This window comes from Grus americana, chromosome 12 (assembly GCF_028858705.1).
Source record: "Grus americana isolate bGruAme1 chromosome 12, bGruAme1.mat, whole genome shotgun sequence".
Classification (NCBI taxonomy): Eukaryota; Metazoa; Chordata; class Aves; order Gruiformes; family Gruidae; genus Grus; species Grus americana.
Genome location: NC_072863.1, coordinates 16,651,468 through 16,674,230, shown reverse-complemented (window position 1 = coordinate 16,674,230; position 22,763 = coordinate 16,651,468). Strand labels below are relative to the sequence as shown.

The following is a 22,763-nucleotide window of genomic DNA, read 5'->3' as shown; positions in this document are numbered from 1 at the left end:
GAAAGTTACGGTTACCCGTTGGTCTACAGTGACAGCGCGGTGAGAAACTGCGTTGACTCCCGGGTTTGGTGATACAAAAGAAATAGCAGTTCGAAGCGATTTTGAGAAACAAGAATGCCATTTCCTGCTAGAACTGGAATTTTAAAGGCTGCAGTTATACAGTTAATCACCCTCGTTAAGCGAATCTACGTAGTAGTGAACCTACTTTATTGTCAGGTAATCGTGCTTTTAGGATAAGCAAGCGGAACATTAGAAGGAAAATGTGTTTATTTGGTCATGCGGTGTGGCATATTGCATAGATACACCAGTCCATGCCAGGTTCTAGATAAAAAAGCACATGCAATATGATGTATGTTTGTTTTATTTAAGACCAGATGTGTTGATCACTTCAATCTGCACGTTCCCACCACTTTTCATTACATGAAAGGATTGTACTAGTTGTGTAACTGTTTGTGCTAAATGTAGCCTAGCGAGAAAATGACCTGTGCTACCATAGAATAGAAACAGTTGTTTGTTTTAAAAGAAGTTGTCTGATTTCTTTTTTTGTTTCCAGTTTTACACAGATCTACAGTTACAGTTTCTAGAAATGTCCTTGATATATATACATACATTTGCAAATACTCTAAAGATATAGGGCACTTTTCACACTGTCTTAAAATCTGCTGCAGAATTTGAAATTTCTGAGGATATCCTATCACTGGCACTATTGGCCTCCTCACAAAGCTCAAGAGAGGGGATGAAGGAATTAATTTCTCATTTCTTACTTACAGAAGTGTCTGGACTCCTCAGCTTAGACTGTGTAAGCTCAGCAGGTATTAAGGGACAAGGCCTACCTATGGGGCTTGAATGGACAGGACAAAAGATGGAAGAAAGGAGAGGTAATGTGACTTTTGCAAGACCTTGTTTAGAGAGGATACTTGAGGTAGTTCAGATGAATTTAGATTTAAAGTGAAAAACTAATTCAAAACCACTTACATTCTGGATTTCATATCTTAATAATATACACTTCAATAATGAGGGCTAATTTTGTGATGTTTATGTGTCCATGTATAGGCAATCCTTAAGCTTTATATATAAAAGTCAGATATATACCTGGAAACAGCCAGACATCAGACTTTTCAATTGTCTTTGATTCCTTTGATGCTAAGACATTTTGCACCTGCCACAAATTTGGCCCTTGTCACTAGGGCTCTTGAATCTATTAAAAAAAGTAAAAAAAAAAAAAAAAAGTTCATCATCTAACCATTGTTCCCAGGCAGGTCTGTTAATTAGAAAAAGGTTATTCAATTAAGTGCTAGTTTCAGTAATTTTCTGCCATCACTTAAGTTGGACAATAATCCAAAGTATAGCACATCCTGCCATCAAATAATTCAAAGAAAGGTAGGACAACTGAAGCACTTAAAATTTCAGTTGAGCAATGCTTCAGAAGAGTTAGAAAGAATCAGTGTTTGTGCTTGGATCTGTGGGGTTTTCCCACCAGATTCAAGCTTGCTAACATAGACTTCTTGTTTTCCAAACTTTCATGCAAGAAAAACTCATACTATAAAAGAACAAAACCCTTAACAGAAACAAGAAAAAAGAAAAGAAAATTGCTTTCTTGTAGGCTTGAGGTCGACAGTTGTCTCTATTGCAAAACTATAGTCTCGGCAACCCCTCAGTGTGTTATTTTATAACCATTGTCCTGAAAACCACTATGAGTCAAAGTCTATTCAAGCGAGGGAAAGTGACATAACCACTGGTTACCAGTAGCAATGCAATGACAATCTCTCTATCAGGGATACGCCACCAGTATTTACATAGTTACATAGCAGACACTTAAAGAGATAAGTCCTGGTATAAAGGGAGGGTTTCTAGCAGCACATGAATTCAAGATAGGGAATGGAAATAGATTATCAGAGAAAATGTAATCAGCATTTGTGCTCTGAAAAGAACTTCCATAGTTTCTATTTACAATGTATGAAGGCATCCGCAGGGCTAGCTGACAGTCTGATCACTTGGGACTGAAATGAGTCTCAAAAAAGCACTGTGAAACATACTTCTGGGAATTCTCTTACACCAGCAGGGACAGGGCTGAAACATTTCAAGAGAAAAGGGCAGCTGTGCTTATGAACTACTCCCGTGGTGGAAGCTGTATGCTTAGGAAGGTTCAGAACACAGACCTTTATCCAAAGCCAGAAAATAGTTAAGACCTTATCACGGATAGCCTATGGGCAAGAACTCTGTGACTTCTTAGGGGAGAAACCAGCTGGTTCTGCCTCTGCTAGTTCCTGGTACGTGTGGTGTTTGGTAAATGTTAGTACTTTGTGAGGTGTGACAGGTACAGAGTGAGCCGTACAGTCACTAACGGCAAAACATTTTAAAGCCAAGACAATAATTTACTGTTCACTAGAAATCAAACAATTACAAAATATTTGATTCTGACATCAGGCCTGGCTCTGCAAAGACTGTTTTAGCAAAAACAGCTGTGTAAATTGAATGTACATAATCTAGATATGCTGGGGTGTTTTTATATAACAAATCCTGAAAGCATGGAGTTTTCATACATTCATACATATATTCATGGACTTGGAGCGGCCGTGGGTCATGAGGTGTACTTGATTAGAAAGAAAAAAAAAAGGCAAAAGAAAAAAGAAAAAAAACCCCACCCCAGCAACCCCCTACCTACCTGCATTGTTCATGAGATCAAGAACGGATTTATCCTTCAGTTAAAGCTAGGAGGTGACTCACTCTGCAAAAGCACATCTCCCTTGTATGATTTTTCTACAAAGGGAGGTTTAATTTCTCCCTTTTAATGACAACGAGGACAATACTGATCTTCTTCCAGCAGTTAATGGCTGGCGTAACAGGCAGTAGGAGAGCATGACTACATTCTTCAGCCTTCTTCTGGAGCTACAATCTGCGTCACACTTTGAGACCACAAAAACAACCAACAAACCTGTTTCTTTCTCCTCTCAAACACAGCTAACCCAAGTGTGAAATTCTGACCTACTAGTCATGCTGACAAAGCTCCTTCTCTACTGGAAGCAGGGGTGTGAAAAGTCACATCACAAATACAGCCACAGATGGCTTTTTATTTTCAAGTGCTCTGCACACACTGTAATAGCCATAGAATCATAGAATGGTTTGGGTTGGATGGGACGTTAAAGATAATGTAGTTCCAATACCCCTGCTACAGGCAGGGACACCCTCCACTAGACCACATTGCCCAAAGCCTCATCCAACCTGGCCTTTAAGTCCGTAGGCAACAACAGATTTGGACTGATGGCCCATGGAGTTGAGCCAATTAAAAAAACCCAAACAAACAAACAAGAGGGAGGTCTGACCATTACATCAGGAAGCTGCACTTAACTTACAGTTAGAGAACAGGAAGTGAAGACATGCGAGTTCTGTGATATTTTGCTACTGAATCTCTGAATGTCTTCTGGCAACTATCTTTAACTCTCCTTTTGCATTCTGCCTACTGTGACTACTCCTGGATGCAATGGGCATCTCTGCTGTTATACACACATGATTTACATTGAAAAACAATCAAGTTCTATTTTAAATATGTTTTGACACATGAATCTTGAAAGAAAAGGCATAATGTTCTATATACTATAAAGGAAATAAAAGAAAAGGTGTAATGGAGAAATTTATGTTCATATGCTATGGTTAGAAAATCACCAGAATGAAGACATTGACAAATACATTATTCAATAAATGCATTGCACCATCAAATACAGAAAGCAACTGGATCACTAGGGTTTGTTTCTCAGGGAAAACTACCAATAGAACCTGTCACAGGTCCATGTTGATCCGTGAACAGTCTGTAGTAAGAAAAAAAAAAAACAATGCCCTTCCCACGCAAACCTCCTACCTTCCTAATTGATGAGTGACTAGTGATCAGCTTGACAAGACCTCAGGACCGACAAAGCGAGCATCCCAGTTGAGCTGTATCTTTCACCGTGTGATACAGAAAGGGGGATTCACAGTGTGTCCTTGAAGCATAACCAAACCTAGAGTGAGTTGGGTAAAATAATTTCTGTTCAGACATACCCACATTCTTAGCAGGTTACTTTTGTTCTGTATTGGAATGAAAGGGCTACAGTCAGAAATTCAGTGGAATTCAAATTCCAGAGTATTTTAATTGTGAATTAAGAAGATATTTCAGTGTTGAACAAATATTTAACACACAATTCACCATAAAGTTCTGAGAAACCTAACAATAATTTGAAGGCTCTTATTTTAGCAAAACTGAGGAACTATCCACTAGCCACTCCCGCAAGCCGTTTTGGTGACAACTGCTGTTTCACTGGAAAGCTAATCTGTCAGAAGGAAAGCCCAAATTAACTCTTCTTTAAGTAGAGAGGAATATAAATCCCAAGTATTTAAGTACCCCTCAGTGTGCATGGTAAACCTCCAATTACAGCAAACTCCTGCTTTACGTGTGGCAAGACAAACTTGAGACTAAGAGGTGGATCACCCCTTGCAGAGAATGTGAGGAAAACAGTCAGGAAGCCTTTCCATTTCTGGAGAACATGGACAATTGCTGTTACGGGAGAACACCTGAATGAATATATTCTGTCTACAAGGTAAAGGTATTTATGGATTCTTCTACTCTGGGCAGTAAAAAAATACTTTGCAAATGTCTTGAGCAATCAGTCATTTTATACCCATGCAGTGTTCCATTTGTCTGAAAAGACTCCTCTCACGGTTACAGTTGAGATACCTTTCCAGTTTGGAACCATGTAAACCTAAACATTCAGAAGGAAAAGGTTATAACAAGGAACATAAGAATGTACGTTTTGTTTCACAGCTTGTGATAATGTAATTTCAGAAAGAAGATGAACAAGCTTCACAAAGTAAAACCAAAAAGAAAACATCAGATTAATGCTAAAGCTTTCTGGACCACAGCTATTTAGCTGTCTCTAGATTGGTATGGACTGCTGTCAGAGAAGTCTCCTCTTAAAAAAGTATGACAATGAAGTCTTTTTATGCCTGCTGTGAGTCTTAAAATCCAAGAGCCAAGTCATCCTTTCCTACACAAACAACTGTGGGTGTGTAAAAGGCCTCCTGAATCCACAATTTTAATTTCAGCAGTTTTCTGCAGAGTGAGGGAGATAAAGGCAAGTTGTACAATCACAAAAAATGGGAGAGAGAAGTACAGGTGGTACTAGTGAGGTAGAAACCCTGAAAGCAGCTAGAATAAGCCAGTGCTTAAGAATGGCAGTGGCACCTGCTCTCTAAACTACCTTTGACAGCCAGATAAATCCTACAGTTCTAGTGCCCATGGCCTGTGCTGTCTTCAGGCCGTTGCTCACAGCCTCTGTATCTTTGCTGCTGGGGGAAAAACTCGTTCAGGCAACATTTGAGGAATGCGTCCCTTCTTGGCAAAGCTCTTAGGGACATACTTGTGGTCCTATGGCCTTTAAACGAGACTTAAAACACATGCTTCAAGTTAAGGGAGTTCCTCCAAGGTTTACTCATGGGGCAAATGAGTAACTTAGAATATTTCAGTTGGGACCTACAATGATCAGCTAGTCCAACTGCCTGACCAATTCAGGGAACTTCAGCCTATGCTTAACTGTTTTCTTGACCTGGGGATTGGATGTCTTCATACCTGTGACTTTCATCCCAGAGGCTGTATGCATCCTCTTCATCCTGGGTCTGACTTGCACCATTGATGAGTATATGGCTGTAGTGGTCTACAAGGTTACTGCCTCCTGCTGTTCACTGTCATCGCAGTGCCAGAGGTTTCTGCGCCATAATGTCAGCTGATTCCGTTCACATAGAACATATAGGAAATACATGAAACAAAAGGCAGGCATTTCCAATTAGAAATTGATACAATTACTGCTATTTAGCTCATTCTGATCAACCAGATAAAGACTTAGATTGCACCTTTCCACTTCTGCAATTCCATGGAATTAGTTCTGGAAGCTCAGTCGATACTTCTTTCTTGATCCACGGACTTCCCATTTTCTTCTAAATTAGCCTTTAAGTATCTGTAGCTATACCTCAGTCACTTCATGAGAAGCCAGACAGCAATTTTACTTATGCAAAACTAAAGTTCATATTTGTCACACTAGAGCGCAGGAGTGGGGTTTTTTTAAATTTTATTTATTTGAGATACTGCAGAGCTTTCTTATGATGTACATTGATAGGGCTTCCGGTAGCAGGCTTTCAAAAATAATTAGAGTGATGAATCATAATCAGAAATAAATGACTCTTACATCTATTAAGATAGTTATTTAAAAAATGTTTTGATGAATCATGCAAAAATGCATTATACTTTTTCATAGATATATTTTTTGTTTTTCCTAAGTCTTATGAAAAGAGCTTGTGCTTTTAACACTTGAATTGAAAAAATATTTACAGCAGACATCATAAATGCTACATTGCAGTTCAGACAGGCAAAGTGGTGACAGCCCCCTGCTTTGCTATTCACAAGACACACTGAGGGTTTCAGATCTGTTCTATAAACTCCCAGTTTAAAAGTGTTCAGTCCTGGATCTTCAGTATGCTCCTTTTCTCCAAATCATTCATTTCCTTCAGTATAAGAGCAACATTGTATCTCAGTTCTTGAAACTTTGCAACTGGCACCTGAAACAGAATATTCAGGTTAGAAAACATGAAACATCTTAACAACTTTGACTAGGACATGCCTATGGACAGGGAACATTCCACACTGTTGGCCCAATCTCTCTTAAAATCCCTTTTTTTTGTTTTTTAGACTTAAGACAAAGGATTTGAGGTTAATAAAATTTAGTTAATTCAACTAAATCATCTGGGTGAAAAAGGAGAGTGGGAAAACCCAGAAATAACAGCTACATAGTACATTTTCTATGCTGCCTGATGTGATAAAGGAGTACTCCAGAATGGAAAATGGTGGCTGCTGTGGTGAAGTAAGAGAGTCGTGGATTGGAAGGAAAGATAAAGACACCTGGAAGGTCGTGGAGCCTACAGAATTCTCAAGCAACAAATTCCAGATATTCTGCTTGTCCAAACTTGCAGGAGAAAGGAATTGAGCCTCAAAGCAAGAGGCTTGGCAGCAACCTCAAGAGCAAAGAGGACTGGGCACCATCTATACATGGAAGACAAAAGATTTTGATTTAATACCCAAAATATTTTCAACTGTGCAGGAGACTAATGGACTTGACTTTACCATTTCAAGCCTGAGAAGCCAAATTGATGGAAATCTATTATCTGTTAAGCCAGAGAACCATGTCTGAGCACAGGCACAGACTGGGTGACACAGATTAACATTAGCGCAGTGCACAAATGCCTGCGCTCACGTGAGTACCAGTAGCAGTCCAGTTAGTCCCAGGCCACTCTGCAGAGCACTGCCTAATTTACTCCACTACTTTGACTACACTGAAGACTTGCAGTTCATTTGACAGAGTCCCTTGTCACCCTTCTGCCTACTGTAGCACAGATATCAATTATGTGAGAAGAATCCAACATCTGATTTGCATTTTCCATATGCATCAGAAATGCATAGAAAGGCATCATGTCCTTTTCACTTTTGACATATATAAAAGACTAAAATGCTGCGATTCCCATTGCTTTTTAAAAAATCTTCATTGTCAGAAATCACACTGCGATTAAAAAAAACAAACCAAACCCAAGAGACCAAAGAGTGTAACTTCTCCCTGTGGCATACACATTTTAAAACTGTTTATAATGGAATTACCTTCTGGACTTAACATCTTAGATAAGCCCTGTTAACAGGACGTTCTGAATGAAAGGAAACTGAAGAGGTGAGGATATTTCCTTGCATATGGCACCTTGAACCAGAACATAGGTTTATCCCAAAGAGCTACTAACTGTGGGAAGACCACTCATCAGATACAGAAATCGTGTTTACAGCCAGATCTTTGGCATTCGGATCTAAGCAGCAGCCAAGAGCTGATTCTAAGAGAAGCACATTGTTTGCTATCAGGTATCTGCACTTCTGCACGTACTGGACAGGCACACCAACACACCTCCACTGCAGAATAGCAAAGGGTTTCCCACAGACTTACAACAAAAAAACCTAAAATCAAACCAAACAGGAACAATGCCACCAAGACTTCATATTATACACCAGGAAATAAAGCCCTAAATCTAAACAGTAAATAATATATTCTGGCTTTTATTCCCACAAGTGAAACTTACCCAATTGTAAACAGTTAACCTGAAGTCCATGGCATCATTTAAGTTCCATGGAAGATCTCAAGAGTCTACAGGATGCTCTGAGCTGGACTGTCCACAGAGGGGTGAATTGGATCTTCTGTGAAGTGACACCCTCACCACTTTGCAATGTAGCACAGAATTTGTGCCTTCCTCAATAGTTACTACTAACACATGAACTGAAGCCAAAATCTTTGCAGAGTTCAAATGTAACAATGCCTGCTGTGCACTGAATTCCTGTACGCACCACCACGTTATTTATAGAACAAATAGCATTCCTTTTCAAAGGTTAAAAATATGGAAGAATTTATGCCATCTTCTAGCAAGCCATTACATACAGTGTCATAAATACTGCCACTGACTAATTCTGAAGTAAAAAGCGAAGAGTTTTTCTACTTTCTTGCTAGCAGCAACAAGTGTACTGAAGAAAAAGAATAAAACTACCTCTGCCACAGAAGAGAACGTCACCATTCTCTACCAAATGTAGGAGTTTGTATCATATTTTTTCTGCCCTCAAGAGCCACCATCAGGTCTGAAGGTTACAGTTGATAACAAACCCATAATTTTTAATTGAACCAGATATTATGCAACAGTGCTTTTCAGCAATTAATATTCTTCTAACAAATGAGGTTTCAGCAAAATGTGTGTAGGAACAAGGTATGAAATGATTTTGGTCAGTGTTTCATTATATATTGTATGTGGCTACACTGAACGTGAAGGATTCCAAAGCAAACAAACCGATGATAACACATTGTTTACAAAAACTTTAATATTTTAAATAGTAATTCAACTTTTTAGAAAGAACTTCAAGTGGTTTCTTTTCTATTTATTATGGCAATCAGACTTACTTCAAAGCGATGAGCTGTCCCATCTGAAAGCTTCATCATCATTAGAATGGATGGTTGAAGTGCACGGGCCAGTGAACTGAAATTATTTATGTTATTAGTATTACAACAATAGACATCAGCAGTGTGATGAGTACAGCATTGTACAGTAACAATTTAAGATGTTCATGTAAGCTTTACATAGAACATGAGTAATTTCGATCACAGAATCCTGTACCTGGCTGGCTGGCAACTCACGAACACAGGAGTCCTGTCCAATTTTCCTCAGTATTGAGACTAAAAATTTTTTTAAAAGTTTAGCAACTGCCAGTTTAAGAGGATTTTCATTTTACATAATAATTCATTTAGTAGAACTACAATAGGGATAAGAGCTGACCAAGTACTGCTAGTAATAGTGCACAGTTTTCTTATTCAGTTTACCACTAATCCTTTCCATCCCTTCATACTTTCAACTGCCATCTCTTTTGGGGAATCAAGCTCTTCCAGTACTCATCCTAAATTTGTGGCTTGTTATTTTATTCGATGACCCGAAGAGGGGAAATGAGTCATTCCTGCGCAGCTTCCATCAACTGATGTTGCCAAAGCCTGCTCAGGTACAGACAGGCGCTAAAGCCAGAAATCATACCTCTTCGCAGAGGCTGTTGCTGGATGATAAACAAGAAATCCCAGGGGGGAGGTTGACTGGAAAGGAAAATAAGAGGAAGGAAAATAGGAAAGGATAACGTATTGCTCCTGCGTTGTTTGAAAAACAAATCATAGGATTTGCCCGCAGCTTGCAAGCACTGTGCCCGAGGACGTTTATCTGTACATTTTGCTCTCTTATAGGTACAGATTTTTCCGCACAGTGATATCTGTCTGGTGCTTACATCACTGCTCATCTGAGAGTCACCTGAACTAGTAGCTTGTGGCCATTACAGTTTTCACTTTTTTCTTGATTTCAGGAAGACTATCCCTGATTACCCATGGGCCTCTCAACGATGGCAGCAAAGAGACTGCACTCTCCTCGGATGCAGGTAGTCATGAATGCAATATGAAGTCACTCATGCTAACAATTTCTGCTACTGACAAATACTGGATCATTTTCCAATTTCTTTCACCCCTGTCTGTCTTGGTTAGAACTAGATAAAGACCAGAAACAGCACAGACAAAAGGTTTCTGTTTCCTTCTGGCTCTAGCCAAAGATCCATTCCCCAGCTGCCTCTGCTGTGGCAGATGGCAAGAAGCTTTTCACTGCAGGCACAGACAGGATGATCCTAAAGGCCTTTACTCCTGTTTTGTGAAAGAAACTAGGAGGTAGATCAACGACCAATTGCCTAACTCTGGCAGTGCAAAGGTGATGTTCTGAAGCCTCTCTGTAGAATCTACAGCAGACCATCAGTTTAGTTCACATGTGCAACATACAAAAATGATAGTCTACTTGAGAAACTAAACAGATGATTTCCCTCCCCTGCTCCAGCGAAACAGAGCTTGGCTGGCTGCGTGAGGCTCTATCTAGTTTATTCCATCATCTCTGAGGATCTGTGGAGTTCTATCAGTGCTATTAAGTTTTAAAATATTGAGAGACTCAAACTTTGTGTAAAATGTTTCTAGCACAGAGGTCTGAGAGATCAAAACAAATAAGAAACCTAAAAAGTATCATTAGTAGAAGATGAAGGCAGCAGCCTGTTGGCAGGTCCACATTAACAGCAGTAACCTGTATATAAACTGACTTCCACAGTATTCAGGAAATCCCCTCCCTATCTTTTCACCCATATCCATTTAATACTACATGCAAATCCCTAACAGCAAGATACATTTTAACACCATTAACATTTTTAAGCAGCACAAGAGGTCAGGGTCATGCAGGATTCTCTTTTATACCTTGTGGATATAGCTACATCCACTCTCCACTTGAAGTCCTGGACACTTGGCAGCCTACTTCCTTGTATCAGAGCTGTGCCTTGGGAAGCAGGACGCCTACAGAGAAAATCGGAAATAGGAGACTGAAATGCAAATTTATAAAAGAAACAACAATCTAAAGAGAAAATAAGACTCCTCAGAAGGCTTCTCCGGAACTTGTTGCTCTCCTACATCTATCCTCACTTAAAGAGGTCTGGGTTTTGTGTACTTAAGACAGCTGGGCTTAGATTAACCACTTTACCTATGCTTATCTATGGTCCATGTTAAAAAAAGAGACCAAGTGACTCTGTGTAATTCCAGTAAACTGATGTCACTATAAAGTTTAGTAAGAGTCATTGTGGTGGCTGGCGTATCTATTATTTCAATATATGCAACTGTGAGGCACAGAAAGGCATCTGCAAATATATCTTTACCTGCATGCAGATCCAACAGAAACAAGCAAGCAGAACGAGACAGATAACTTGAGCAAAAAAGTTGGAATAAGGTCACTGTGCTCCTTCAGCAGAAAGCATCTAGTATTAGTGAGCAGCAACATTTTAAATACAACAATATTATGGTGTACTTTGAAGCATACTTTAAAAAAAAAAATAATCACACAGTGGTTCTTGCTAACCACTACAAACTCGTAAGTACCTTACATAATGTTCACTGCAAATGCCAGAACAACCTTAACGATTTTTGTCTAGTCTAATGTGTAAGAAGCCAAGGAATTCATTTATTACTCATATTGCAGGAAGAATAAGGCTGATCAAGCCTCAGTTTATTTCTGCAAGGAAATATAGTTGACGGCGATTAAACTTCAGATGGTTGACAATCTTTAAAATTTTAACAGCATCTTAAGCTCTGGGTAAGTAAACAAGCCAAATCTGACATGAAGACATAACAACCACCCATTTTTAGATCTATATGCAGAAATATCTTCAGAATGAGGTCACTGAGCTGGTCCATTCAGGAGCTAGTCTGGACTTCATGTTACTTACCATATTTTTATTTTTGCTAAACATCCCAGGTCTCTGAAGTTATTTATGGTACATTTCAAAGCTACTCCAGTACTCCTGCTAAGGGCAGGATAAGAAACATTACATCCTTTATCCATGGTGCTAAACATAATCTAATTACGGTCTTTACATCAGAAAGGAATCCTCTCTGAACAAATCAAGGACTGCAGGAATGATAGTCTAACATCCCTACTCAGATTTTTGTGTGCAAGTTAGCTGGTGCCTTTAGAAACTGCCCAGGAAGATTAATGATTTGATAACGGACACAGGACTGACAGGCTGAGATCCTCCAATACTCTTGCAATTAGCAAAGGCAATATAAGATAAGAATTTATGCTTTTTTTTGAGGGGGGGTGGTGGGTGGTGTCAGAAATGACACACATTCCTAATAGTATGTAAAGGAATGAGCAGAAAAAATAGATCAGCTGGTTCTTACTCACTGTCAACTACTGGATAGGAAGTAGGTCACTGCAGCTGGGTGCAACCATGAGGGGCTGGAGTCTAGAACGGTCATTAGCAGGATTAAACAATAAGAACAGGCCTTTCTCTCAGTGGCGAGCTGCTGCCAGAGTATTGCTTAATTTGGGGAATACCTAAAAATAGCCACACTGCTGCCGCTTCATTGAGACACGCTAACGCCCATCAGTGGAAGCACCAGCATTTGGGGGGAAGAAAGAGTACAGAAAACAGGAAGATGTTCTAGTTAGCAGTGGTAGGAAAGTTCAGCAATGCCCAAACATCAAAGTTTCTGAAAATTGTTAAGCTATGGCATTTCTGTGGCCAAACCACAAAGCTTTAGTTCTGGTCAGGACTGCACTTCAGCACCATTCCCTCAGAAAGAGTTGCAGCTTTTATAGCTTAGTTTAAGCTTCTGTCAGCACCTTCCCAGCTTGAACAAGATCACAACTGGAACTGCAAAGAATCCTGTAAGGATGACAGAATGTGCATAGTGGCCAACATACAGACAGAACTTCTAGAGGCCATTAATCAAGCTGTTGATTTCTAAGAGGAATAGCAAAATGGAGCAGAAAAGACTCAATGGATCTTATATCCAAAACATACAGACTATATTTACATTTTGTAAACACTCTGTGCGAACGGCTGCGATATAGTGTCAGCACGTAGTGCAGAAGGCAGAATTCAGATCCAGTAAAGCACCATGGATCAGCTAGAGACCATCCTAATTAAACGTGGAAAGGATGATACACCTGGTGACAAGAACATCATCTGCCAAAGGATGCAACAGAAGAACACTCGAAAAGGAAAGATTAAATAATTTTGACCCAACAATATCAAAACTCAAGACAAATTCTGGATGGTTCCCTATGCACATAATACACGCCTAGCAGGCCACTGATCAGTATGTGTGAAATGCTGACAAATGGCACGCAGAACGCACCTTTCTTGTAGAAACTAAAGCTACGCTATTTAAAAAACAATGCAGTACATTTATTATAAACATTCAGAGAGGGGGAAGTTAGGGTTATCCTTTCCCTTAAAAAAAACTTTTAATTTCATGCAGTTATTTGATGGTGTCAGTGTGGCAAGTTTTTCCTCCCTTTCAGTCTGTAGAGCTTGATGGAACTGTGGGGACAGAGAAATACAAATGACAAATTTCCAGTACTTCAGAGCTGTTGTTTAGTGAACAAAATTGCAAAAATAGATTAAGATGCCAGGAAAAGTATTAAAAATGGATTTTTCTGGGTTATCTAACTCATACTGAATTTTTGATCAGATGCTAATACTTCTCTTACCATCACAATCATATATATTTACAATACAATAAGCATATATATGATTCAGCATTACATTTAAGATTATAAAAGCAGATCTGTCTAGAAATCAAATGTGAGGTGCTCTTCTTTGGTCTCAAAACACAGAGCAAGATTACACTGGATAATCACAGCTTTCAAAATGAGAAAAAGCTAAATTTTCCAGCATCGTGATTTCACAGTAGAAAACAGACAATCATGCATGCTTCAAATGACATCTAAATTTATCTTCTTTTTCCACTGCAAACAATATTTCCACTTTGCAACCATGAATTTTGCATTCTTAACACCTATAATTCAAACAGAAGAGCAAAGAAAAGATGAGAAGGCTGAATTTATTTTTACTCCAAGAACCTTTAGCTTTAAGCCAAGATCTTAACCAAGGAAATGAAAAATATTTCTAACTTTGGTAGCAGCATTCAAACCCTTGTGAGGGTAACTGAAATACCACAACTATGATTATCAAGATTCCACGAAGAATATCTGGAGCAGCGTTGGGTTAGTGATGCTATATGCTGAGTGCCCTCAAGTTTCAAGGAGGAAAGTTTTACATATGCAAAAAGTTCAAGCAATTTCTAGATGTTGAATAAGCTAAGTATGGTTGAGCAGAGAACCGTACAGAAAAAAGGAATCCCTAGAATGGACAAGAGAGATAGACTTTTCAAAAAGTTCTTGATTTAGTATTTCCTCTGGAGTTACTGAGGTATATATACTGCTTAGAAAATGAATTACAGCTAGCAGAGCACTTGGTATCTCATACGTGTCATCAAATCACCCAGCGTGAATTCCCAATTCAACTGTACATTAAGACTTGATTAAGTGCTATCTGAGAAAGCTTCTACAAACCACAGCACGTAGAAGGCATATGTAGTTTGCCTCTCAACAAACCAAGTCTCTCACTTTTGCTCTAACTTGCAATGATAATGATGATAACGATGTTTAATTCTACGATGCATTTTTCATCTGTAGGTATTGATGCACCTACTGAGTCTATTGAATATTATAAAAACTGATGGGTGATGATCACAGAAAAACTGAAAATTGGCATGAAAGCTACTTACTGCATATATAGCCATGCATGATGGACATCATATTATGTTGAATCAAAATAACAGGACAAATTTTGTTCTCATTAATTTAGAGAATTTTGCTGTTCCTTCAGTTGGCCTGGGATTTTTGTCAGCAGAGCTCTGTGCAACCCTGCTGGTTGCACAGTGCATGGTACATGAAGATACTAACCTGTTACCAAAGACTATACTGGAAAAGTCCACGATGAAATCTTCTGGTATCCTTAAAGAGAAGAGCAATACAAAATAGTTAAGTGTTTTGTAACCACAAATATATGGCCTTAGCTATAAAAAAAAAAAATCTATTCTAGAACACAAAAAATGTGTCAACATTTTCCATCTTCCATTGCTTAAAATTGCCATCAGCTCTTATGTAAGCACTTCAGTATTGATTCAGTCTAGGCTCTCAAAAGGACAGCCTATGCTTTTATAGCAAGAACCCTAAAAACTCTATTACATCTTCCTGTCATACCTAGTATGGCAACAGTGAATTTCAAGAGAACCCAGTATTTGCTTGATAAAATCAAGAAAAATTCTACTGATAGCTCTAACAACTGCAGAAGGCAGGCCAGCAACGCACACTTTCAAAAATCCCAGACTTACACTTTTCACTTCCCTTTCACCTGAAGTCTAATGAAAAGATGACAGAATTAATTGTTTCCTCAAAAGTAAAAACAGAGGCCATTGTAGCTAAGATGACTTACAAAAGGGGCGTATCTAACATGGGGAGGACAAGCATAAATTTGATAGGGACCATGAGAACTGGTCAAATGGACTAACTCACACTCCATCTACCCTATGCCTCTCCACTGCTTTACCATTCCTCTGACACTGTTGATTTTCAGTTCAATATATCAGGCTGTGAATTGCAAAGACTGCAGAGCAAACACTATCCATTCAGCTGCCTTTGCCACAGGGACAGTAACCTCCTGCAGAGAGGCACATTGGACAAGTGGGAGAAGTAACTACCGCTGCTGCCGCAGTTAAATCCAGCACTCAACATGAATCAGTGCCCAGAGACATTACTCACCAGTGGCTTGAGATACACAGCGGTATATCAAAGAAAAATCAAAGCAAACAAGGAAGTTACCTGTCCTAAAAGGTTTACAGTATCTAATGATGGGAGAAAAAACAACTCATCAGCTCACACAGTGGGAAGATGAAACAACAGTTATTAAAGCTTGAATTCTTAATGGAAGAGGTGGGGTTAAAACACATTTTTAAATGGTGCTTGGATAAAACTGAATTCATATTAGCAGGGTCATTACCTGAGGCAAACTGGGAAGTGAGGAGGAGGGACTAGACAGTGCTTTTTTGGCTGCATGTATCTGTCTTTCTTTCAGAACAGACAAGACTATTTCTGCAAACACTACTTATACTTTCCGTGCAAATGTATCACTTAACCCATCCTGATGATGACCAAATATCCTTTGTATGTAGTGGAATAGCTGGAGACAAGGAGTTGTAATATGATTATTATGATACCTATCACAACACTTGCTCGACTGAAAGAGCAAGTGTTATTAAAAGAGAAGCGTTAATGCTACCTTTGAGCTTGCATTATTTTTGCTGTGCAGTTAATGATTTTGCTGAAAACTCTGTTCCTGGCTCAAGCAGCTTACAGGAGGCCAGTCAGACACAGAACAAGGCACAGCTCAGGCCTGAGCTACAGATGGCAATCAGTGTTCAGAGAAACATTCCGAGGAAGGGACTCAAAGGGCGAGGAAGAAGGTGTGAGGATGTCTCAATCCCATGTTATTGGCCTGAGCCATAAAATTACTAAATAACCGGAGAGAGGAGGGAAAAAAATAGCACCCATGATTTAGAGTGAATTTATTCTCACTCAGGCCAAGAATTAGGGGTATAGAACGGCAACCCTGTGAAACGAGTAGTATTGATCTAATTAATCAGAAGTGGGCATGTCTCCCAGCCTCTCTCTCCACCAAAATGAGAAGCCAAGACCAGATGTATCATCAGAAAATTGAGAATTTCAAGACTGTATATGGGTGGAATTAGTCCAATACTCAGCTTCACTGAAGAAAACAAAATAGAATGCAGGAGAGGTGAAAAAAAAAAGGTAATCTGGCTCAGAGCTCAAACATTTTAAAAGACGACACAACAACAACAAAAAAAGGAAATAAGCCATTTTTGTGCCTTAAAATGCAAAATACCTGCCCGAACACTGGCTGCTAATAATGCCAAGACACTGCTGTTCAACCAATTACATATGTTCTTCAAGCACATGATCACAGGATGACCCACAGGACTCACCACAGAAGGATAAGTATCTGAATGTAATTAGTAGATGCCTTAAAAATGAGCAGGTATTTCATCTCCAAACCCAAGTGCATTGGGAAACATAGGAAATGACTTTTCCTATAGGAATCGAAGATACTAAAGGTGCTACCAAATTTAGTAAGTATCATAGCTTGAGAGTAGAATAAGCTATTTAGTCTTCTAAAAGTTTAGCCACAAGGCGAAGAGAGCTACTCACAGGAACTAAGATTGTCAGAGATGGAAGTTAGGAAGAGTCCCAATAATGTGAGAATCATGGGAGCATAGCAGCTACGAGCAGCACATAAAATGTACAAGTCTGCAAGCAACACAAATGCAGTTACCTGAACTATTGCTGCTGTATCAGTCATGCTAACAAGAACAAGATAAAAAAAGATTTTTCAGGATATAAAATATATAAAAAAGATCATCCAGACTGAAAAGTGTTGTTATAGTTCCATGAATAATCCATAAAGTGAGAAAAAAACCCCCAAACTACAAAAGTGTAAGGCATTAAAGTGTGGTTAAATGACAAGGACAGAGGCCTGGAAGTCTGTATTTCCAGATACAGCCAGCATGCACAGCCAGCCCAGTGACTTCTGGCACCCCTGTATACCAACTTTCACATCACTGCTCAACAGAGGAATATTCACCCACCCCTAGAGAACTTGGCATGGAGCTTTTAGCGCTCTTCATTATTCCTTAATCACACTGAACACATTCTGCATGCACCTCAAAAGACACCAACTCCCACTGGGTCAAAAGCAATTCATCAGTTTCTTACTGACCTACTTTAACCTGGGTGTGAAGTCCATGACGTGGCAGAGGAAACAGTTTGCATTTTAGCTCACAAGACAAAAGGCAGACCAAACTCCAGCACTGAGCCGCAGACAAAATCGTTTCAACTACCCAGGCACCTTTCATCATGGCCCCAATTACACCTTTCACCGATTACGTGTCTAAATCTGCAGCTTTAATTTGCCTGAAATTGCTCATAAAGTGAATTACGTTTATGACTCTGCAGAACAGAGTCCGAGAAGAAAGCCAATTGGCAGGTTAACGGACAAATAAGGATGAAAAAAGACAGAATTAGAAACATATCTATCTGTTTGTCCTAGGTAGCAATCAGAATGCTAAGAATTATGGGAAATTAGCATTTTCAGATAATTGGGCCTTGGCATAGAGGTTTCTCTATAGATAAAAACATCAACTGTTGTTATTCTCTCACTGCTATATGGAAATAAGCTAAAACCTATGAAGATTATTTGCATCTGTTGTTTAGCTTTTAGGGTATGAACTCTATCCAGAGATACTCTGAACAGACCGATACAGGTTTTGACTAAGTCTGTACCAAATGCTACGCTTTCTTGGGTAATGGGCAAGAGGGATCATAGCTGAACACGATGGTAGGATTTCATGATCGTTATATCATCGGCCTTTCAAAGAAGAAAAAAAGTAGGGCAGTTTCTTGGCTTCTGAAACGTTACCACTGTCTTACCAAACATGTTAAAAAAATATTGCAGGGCAAGGTGGGGATGGCAGAGAGAAGGTCACTCACATTTGCATAACCTACATTACGGACTAAATTAGACCAACCTCCCCAGCATGTGAAATTTACTGCTCATGCTCAGTGCTAAATCAAGTCTTACACAGCACCTGTTTTTTTTCATCTGGCTTCACATGACATTTGGCAACAGATGTATTATGTGCTATTTACAGGTAATTTTTATACCATCTTTGTTGTGTGAAGAAGTTGATTTGGGGAAGCAGTTACATAAAAGTTGTGAAAAACCAAACATATTAAAAAAACAGGCATAAAGAGGCATACCTGAGCTCCTTTAGGTCTTCCTTAAAAACCTAGAAAGACAAGGAAGATGAAATTTTACAGGGTGTGGTCTTGAAAGATCATTTCTTACCTAGTGAATTAGTAGTGGTTACTTGCTTGGTATCTCTCCCCAAAAGTTTTAGTCTCGAGTGCCAGTAGTTTTGAAATGACAGGTTCCATGTTGAGAAGAATTTCCAGAAGTATTCAGTCAAGGTGTGAAAAACTAATTTTTAAAGACCTAAATCTCTTGGAAGCCTTTATTTTTGAAAACAACATCCCTGCCATTTCTTTTATGTAGCTATCCATAACATATTCTTCTTTTAGAGTAATCACATGTCCTTATTCTCAAATATGTTTTGCAGTAACTTGTTTAAACTATGACAACAGAAAGGAAGTGGCAAAAGATAAGCTCTGAATACCAAAAGCGTACTTTCACTATGTTTCCTGCAATATATAAGCTATCCCAACATGCCTGGGTAAATATGATAACAGTGTCTTAAACAAGAGAGAGGTGCCGGAAGCCCAGAAGTGGTTTGCTCACATAAAAATAAAATGAGAAAAGAAAAAATGTAAGGTAAAGTAACATGAAAAAGGAAAGAAAATAGCCATGAAGAAGGAATAGGGGTTGGGAAGATGGTAGGTATACACATATTCACACAGAACTTTACTACTTTTTCCCAATTTCCACTATATTGTTCTGGCCATAAGATCTTCCTTCCTCTGTGGCAGAAGAATGAAGAAAGGCAGGCAAAAAAATATGAGAAATTACAAGTGTGGGCAAAATGCGCGGTATGTGTGAACACACAGTTAGGGTAAGAGAGAAAGCTGATGCCAATGAAATAATAGTTTGCAATGGGATTTTAATTTAAGAGTGGAAACAAACATGTACAGTAAACAAGATGCTGAAGCAGAAAAAGATACAGGAATCTCTTTTCCAAACCTAAATATTCTTCGAAAAAAGCTCACTGTAAATCTACACAACAAGCAAAATAATAAGCTCTAGATTTTTAACAGTTTCTTCCAACCACTTTAACTTGGAGCAACATTTTTATGTGCGGCTCCCCAGCCTGGCAAATACAGTTTAGACGGTAACTCATGTCTGATGCAACTTTTAACATATCGGGACTCCAAGCACTCCCAGAACATACCTCTTGTTTGAAAGTTGATAAGGGGAGTCTCAACGCTTCTCGGAGAAGGGTATACATGCCAGAAATGAGGAAAGCAAGTTGCTCTTCTGAGAGATTAGTGCTTTCTGCAATCAGCTTGACAGATTCCTTGCAGTCTTTTCCTTCCAATGCATCAACAGCGACTGTGAATAAGAGAGCAAAACAATATCCCTTTAAAAAGAGGAAGACCTGGAGACCATGAACATTAACACATCTATGATTTTACTTAACATGCTGACATTTTTCCTGATGTGAAACTATTACTTCAGGTCTCTGTAAATACACCTGATCACCCACCACCACAGGTCAGTCTCACAACATTTTGCCAAGAGAACTTCAACGGATTAAGCTTTTGCATTGCAAAACTGAAGACATTTTCACTGTTGAAATTTGTTCCAGTGAGATAATGCAAAAAAAAGGTAAAAAACCATCACTTATGAGTACCAATCCAACTTGTTCTATCAACAAACTTGTTCACATCAGAAGTCTGCTTACAGCTTAATTACACTTCTGATACCTAGGATAAGAGAGGATTGAGAGAGCAAACAATTCAACACTGTTCTCTAACGTTTCACTTAATTAATTTATCTTGCAATGTCAGAGACCAAAGATTAAAATGAGCAAGGAGACAAAACTAAACCTTCAAGTCTTGTAGTTTGCACAACTGCTGCTAATACAAACTTTAAAGGAAATTACTGCTAACCCATGTGGCAAGATTATACACTAATAACTGGTGTGGGTTTATCTCAATCTTCATCATTCGGTTATTCTTCCTTTTTCCATATATGCACTAGGTGATATAAATTTCTGTTGTCATGTCAGGCTCTGTCCTGCACCCTGATCAGTCTGGATGGACTGCTGGAGCCACAGGAAGCCCCACTGTGGATAAAAAAAAAAGATTACTGACACAATCCCATTGCAGGATTGAGGCATTAGATTAGTTGTTTATAATGAGCCATATTTTGTGCTGTGAATAAAACATGAAAAGTTAAAATTGTCCAACAATCATTACTGAAAGTCAACACTAAGAGATTAGCTTAATACTAAGGTTGGGGAAAAAAAAAGTGTTAATCAAACTGCCAGACTTCCTTTTGGTATCAGGTGGGTTCCACTGACTGCTATCTTCTAATTCTGGATAAATTCCCTTTGCTTTTCACATTTTTAAATACACACCAAATTTAGTGGTGAGTCCTGGATCATTCATGTGGCTGACTGAATCTGTCTGGCACTATCTGCATGGCAGATTTCACACAGAGTAGCTAGGATGTGTGAGGTGCTAGTACCAAGCCTTCCACACTGTCTGAAAAAGGCTCTGCTCTACGACAACAAAACTGACTTTGAGAAGAGTCTGTTTATGGGAAAGGCCAAATACAGATCAGCACTGAGGCCTGTCTACTAAATCATGTGCTGAGCTGTCTACTTACTTACTTAAATACAACTTTGATCTGTCTCTTCAAAGAACAGGTTACATACAGTTTTTAACTAGAGAGCTTTAATGACAATATCGGTCTTCTTTCTGTTGACCAACCTGAACAACTGTTTAAAAATCCATGTCTTCTTTTATAACCTACTTGCATTACCCTAGAAGAGAAGATTTTTGTACTCAGTATAGCTCAGGGAATTCAGACATATCAGTGGTACCAACCTTTCCAACAGTCACTCTGAGGGAGGAAAAAAAAGAATAACCCAAGACCATCCCTAGAACACCTCACTGCTGGGTCACTTGCCCCTAGTAGAAGATGCTTGTGGCCTCAAACTTGCAGTTTAGCAGACCCTGCAATAACACTGGCTGCATAACCCTGAGATAATGGTATATGCAGTTTTTACATCGTGAACTGAGCAGGCATATGAAGCAGCATCTCATTTTTGGTATCAGTTATTATTTAGAGAGTAACAGCAACAAGACTTGAAAAACTGACTTGGTGCCAGTGCCAGAGCAATTTAGATATAGTCTGTTGAAATCTGTCACATCTTCAAAGACTTCTAAACCTTCAAGGGAAAAAAACGCTGTCCTGCAAACTGTTAATCACAGACCAGCAAGAGCAGAAGACAAGTAGAGATTTCTGCCAGCTCTGCATAATCTGGAGGCTGTCTGCATCCACTTTGGGGCACCTGGGTGAATCGGTGTGGCAGGGTTACCTGACCTGGCCTGGCCTGGCCTGGCCTCAGGTGGATCTGAAGGACTGTTTGCTCCCCCTGCAGTAGGCAGCATTTACTGCACACCTAAATGTAGGCAATAATTTATACTGAAATTAAACCCAGATGGGGTTTAGGAGACAGTCAGGTTTCCTGGCACTGATACAACTTTTCACTCTCCCTGCACTAGACAGCAACTATGGTTCAACATCTGTATTTACTTTTGTCCCAAATGCCTCTGCCTATACATAGCTTTATTGCTTCCAATTATTGTAAGGAAACCCTGGATACATTGCTCCATTTCTGACACTGTGCAGACTTTAAAGACAACCCAGCTACCAGATGCTTTGAGTCCTTATTGACTCAAATCAAGAAGAAAAAGGCTGAAAGCAAGTTAGCTGAGAGAATGTGCATGTAAGGGTGGCAGCACTATACCATGCTATGCAGCAGTTGCTCTCCTCAGCTAGCTGTGCTTTTGCTCTGCTTCAATTATTCTGTGATTATTTTGCCTACAATAATTTACTCAACCAAGCAACACTGATTTTGGTGGTCAAAGCTGCCTTGAGAAAATCTCACCTGACTTGCCTTACCACAGGGAGAAGCCTCGCAGCCAAACATCAAACAGGAAGA

At 39.2% G+C, this 22,763-nt stretch overlaps 1 protein-coding gene across 1 annotated transcript; it reads right to left on the bottom strand.

Moving 5' to 3' along the window:
• Positions 1–6,078: 6,078 nt before the first annotated feature.
• On the bottom strand, positions 6,079–22,730 carry COMMD5 (COMM domain containing 5). Its single transcript, XM_054839615.1, has 7 exons — positions 20,701–22,730; positions 19,980–20,140; positions 18,835–18,863; positions 14,905–14,955; positions 10,857–10,952; positions 9,000–9,075; positions 6,079–6,582 (listed from the first exon to the last, which is right to left on the bottom strand). The coding sequence occupies exons 1-7, from the start codon at positions 20,702–20,704 to the stop codon at positions 6,481–6,483; spliced, it is 519 nt and encodes a 172-aa protein (XP_054695590.1). The 5' UTR covers positions 20,705–22,730; the 3' UTR covers positions 6,079–6,480.
• Positions 22,731–22,763: the final 33 nt, after the last annotated feature.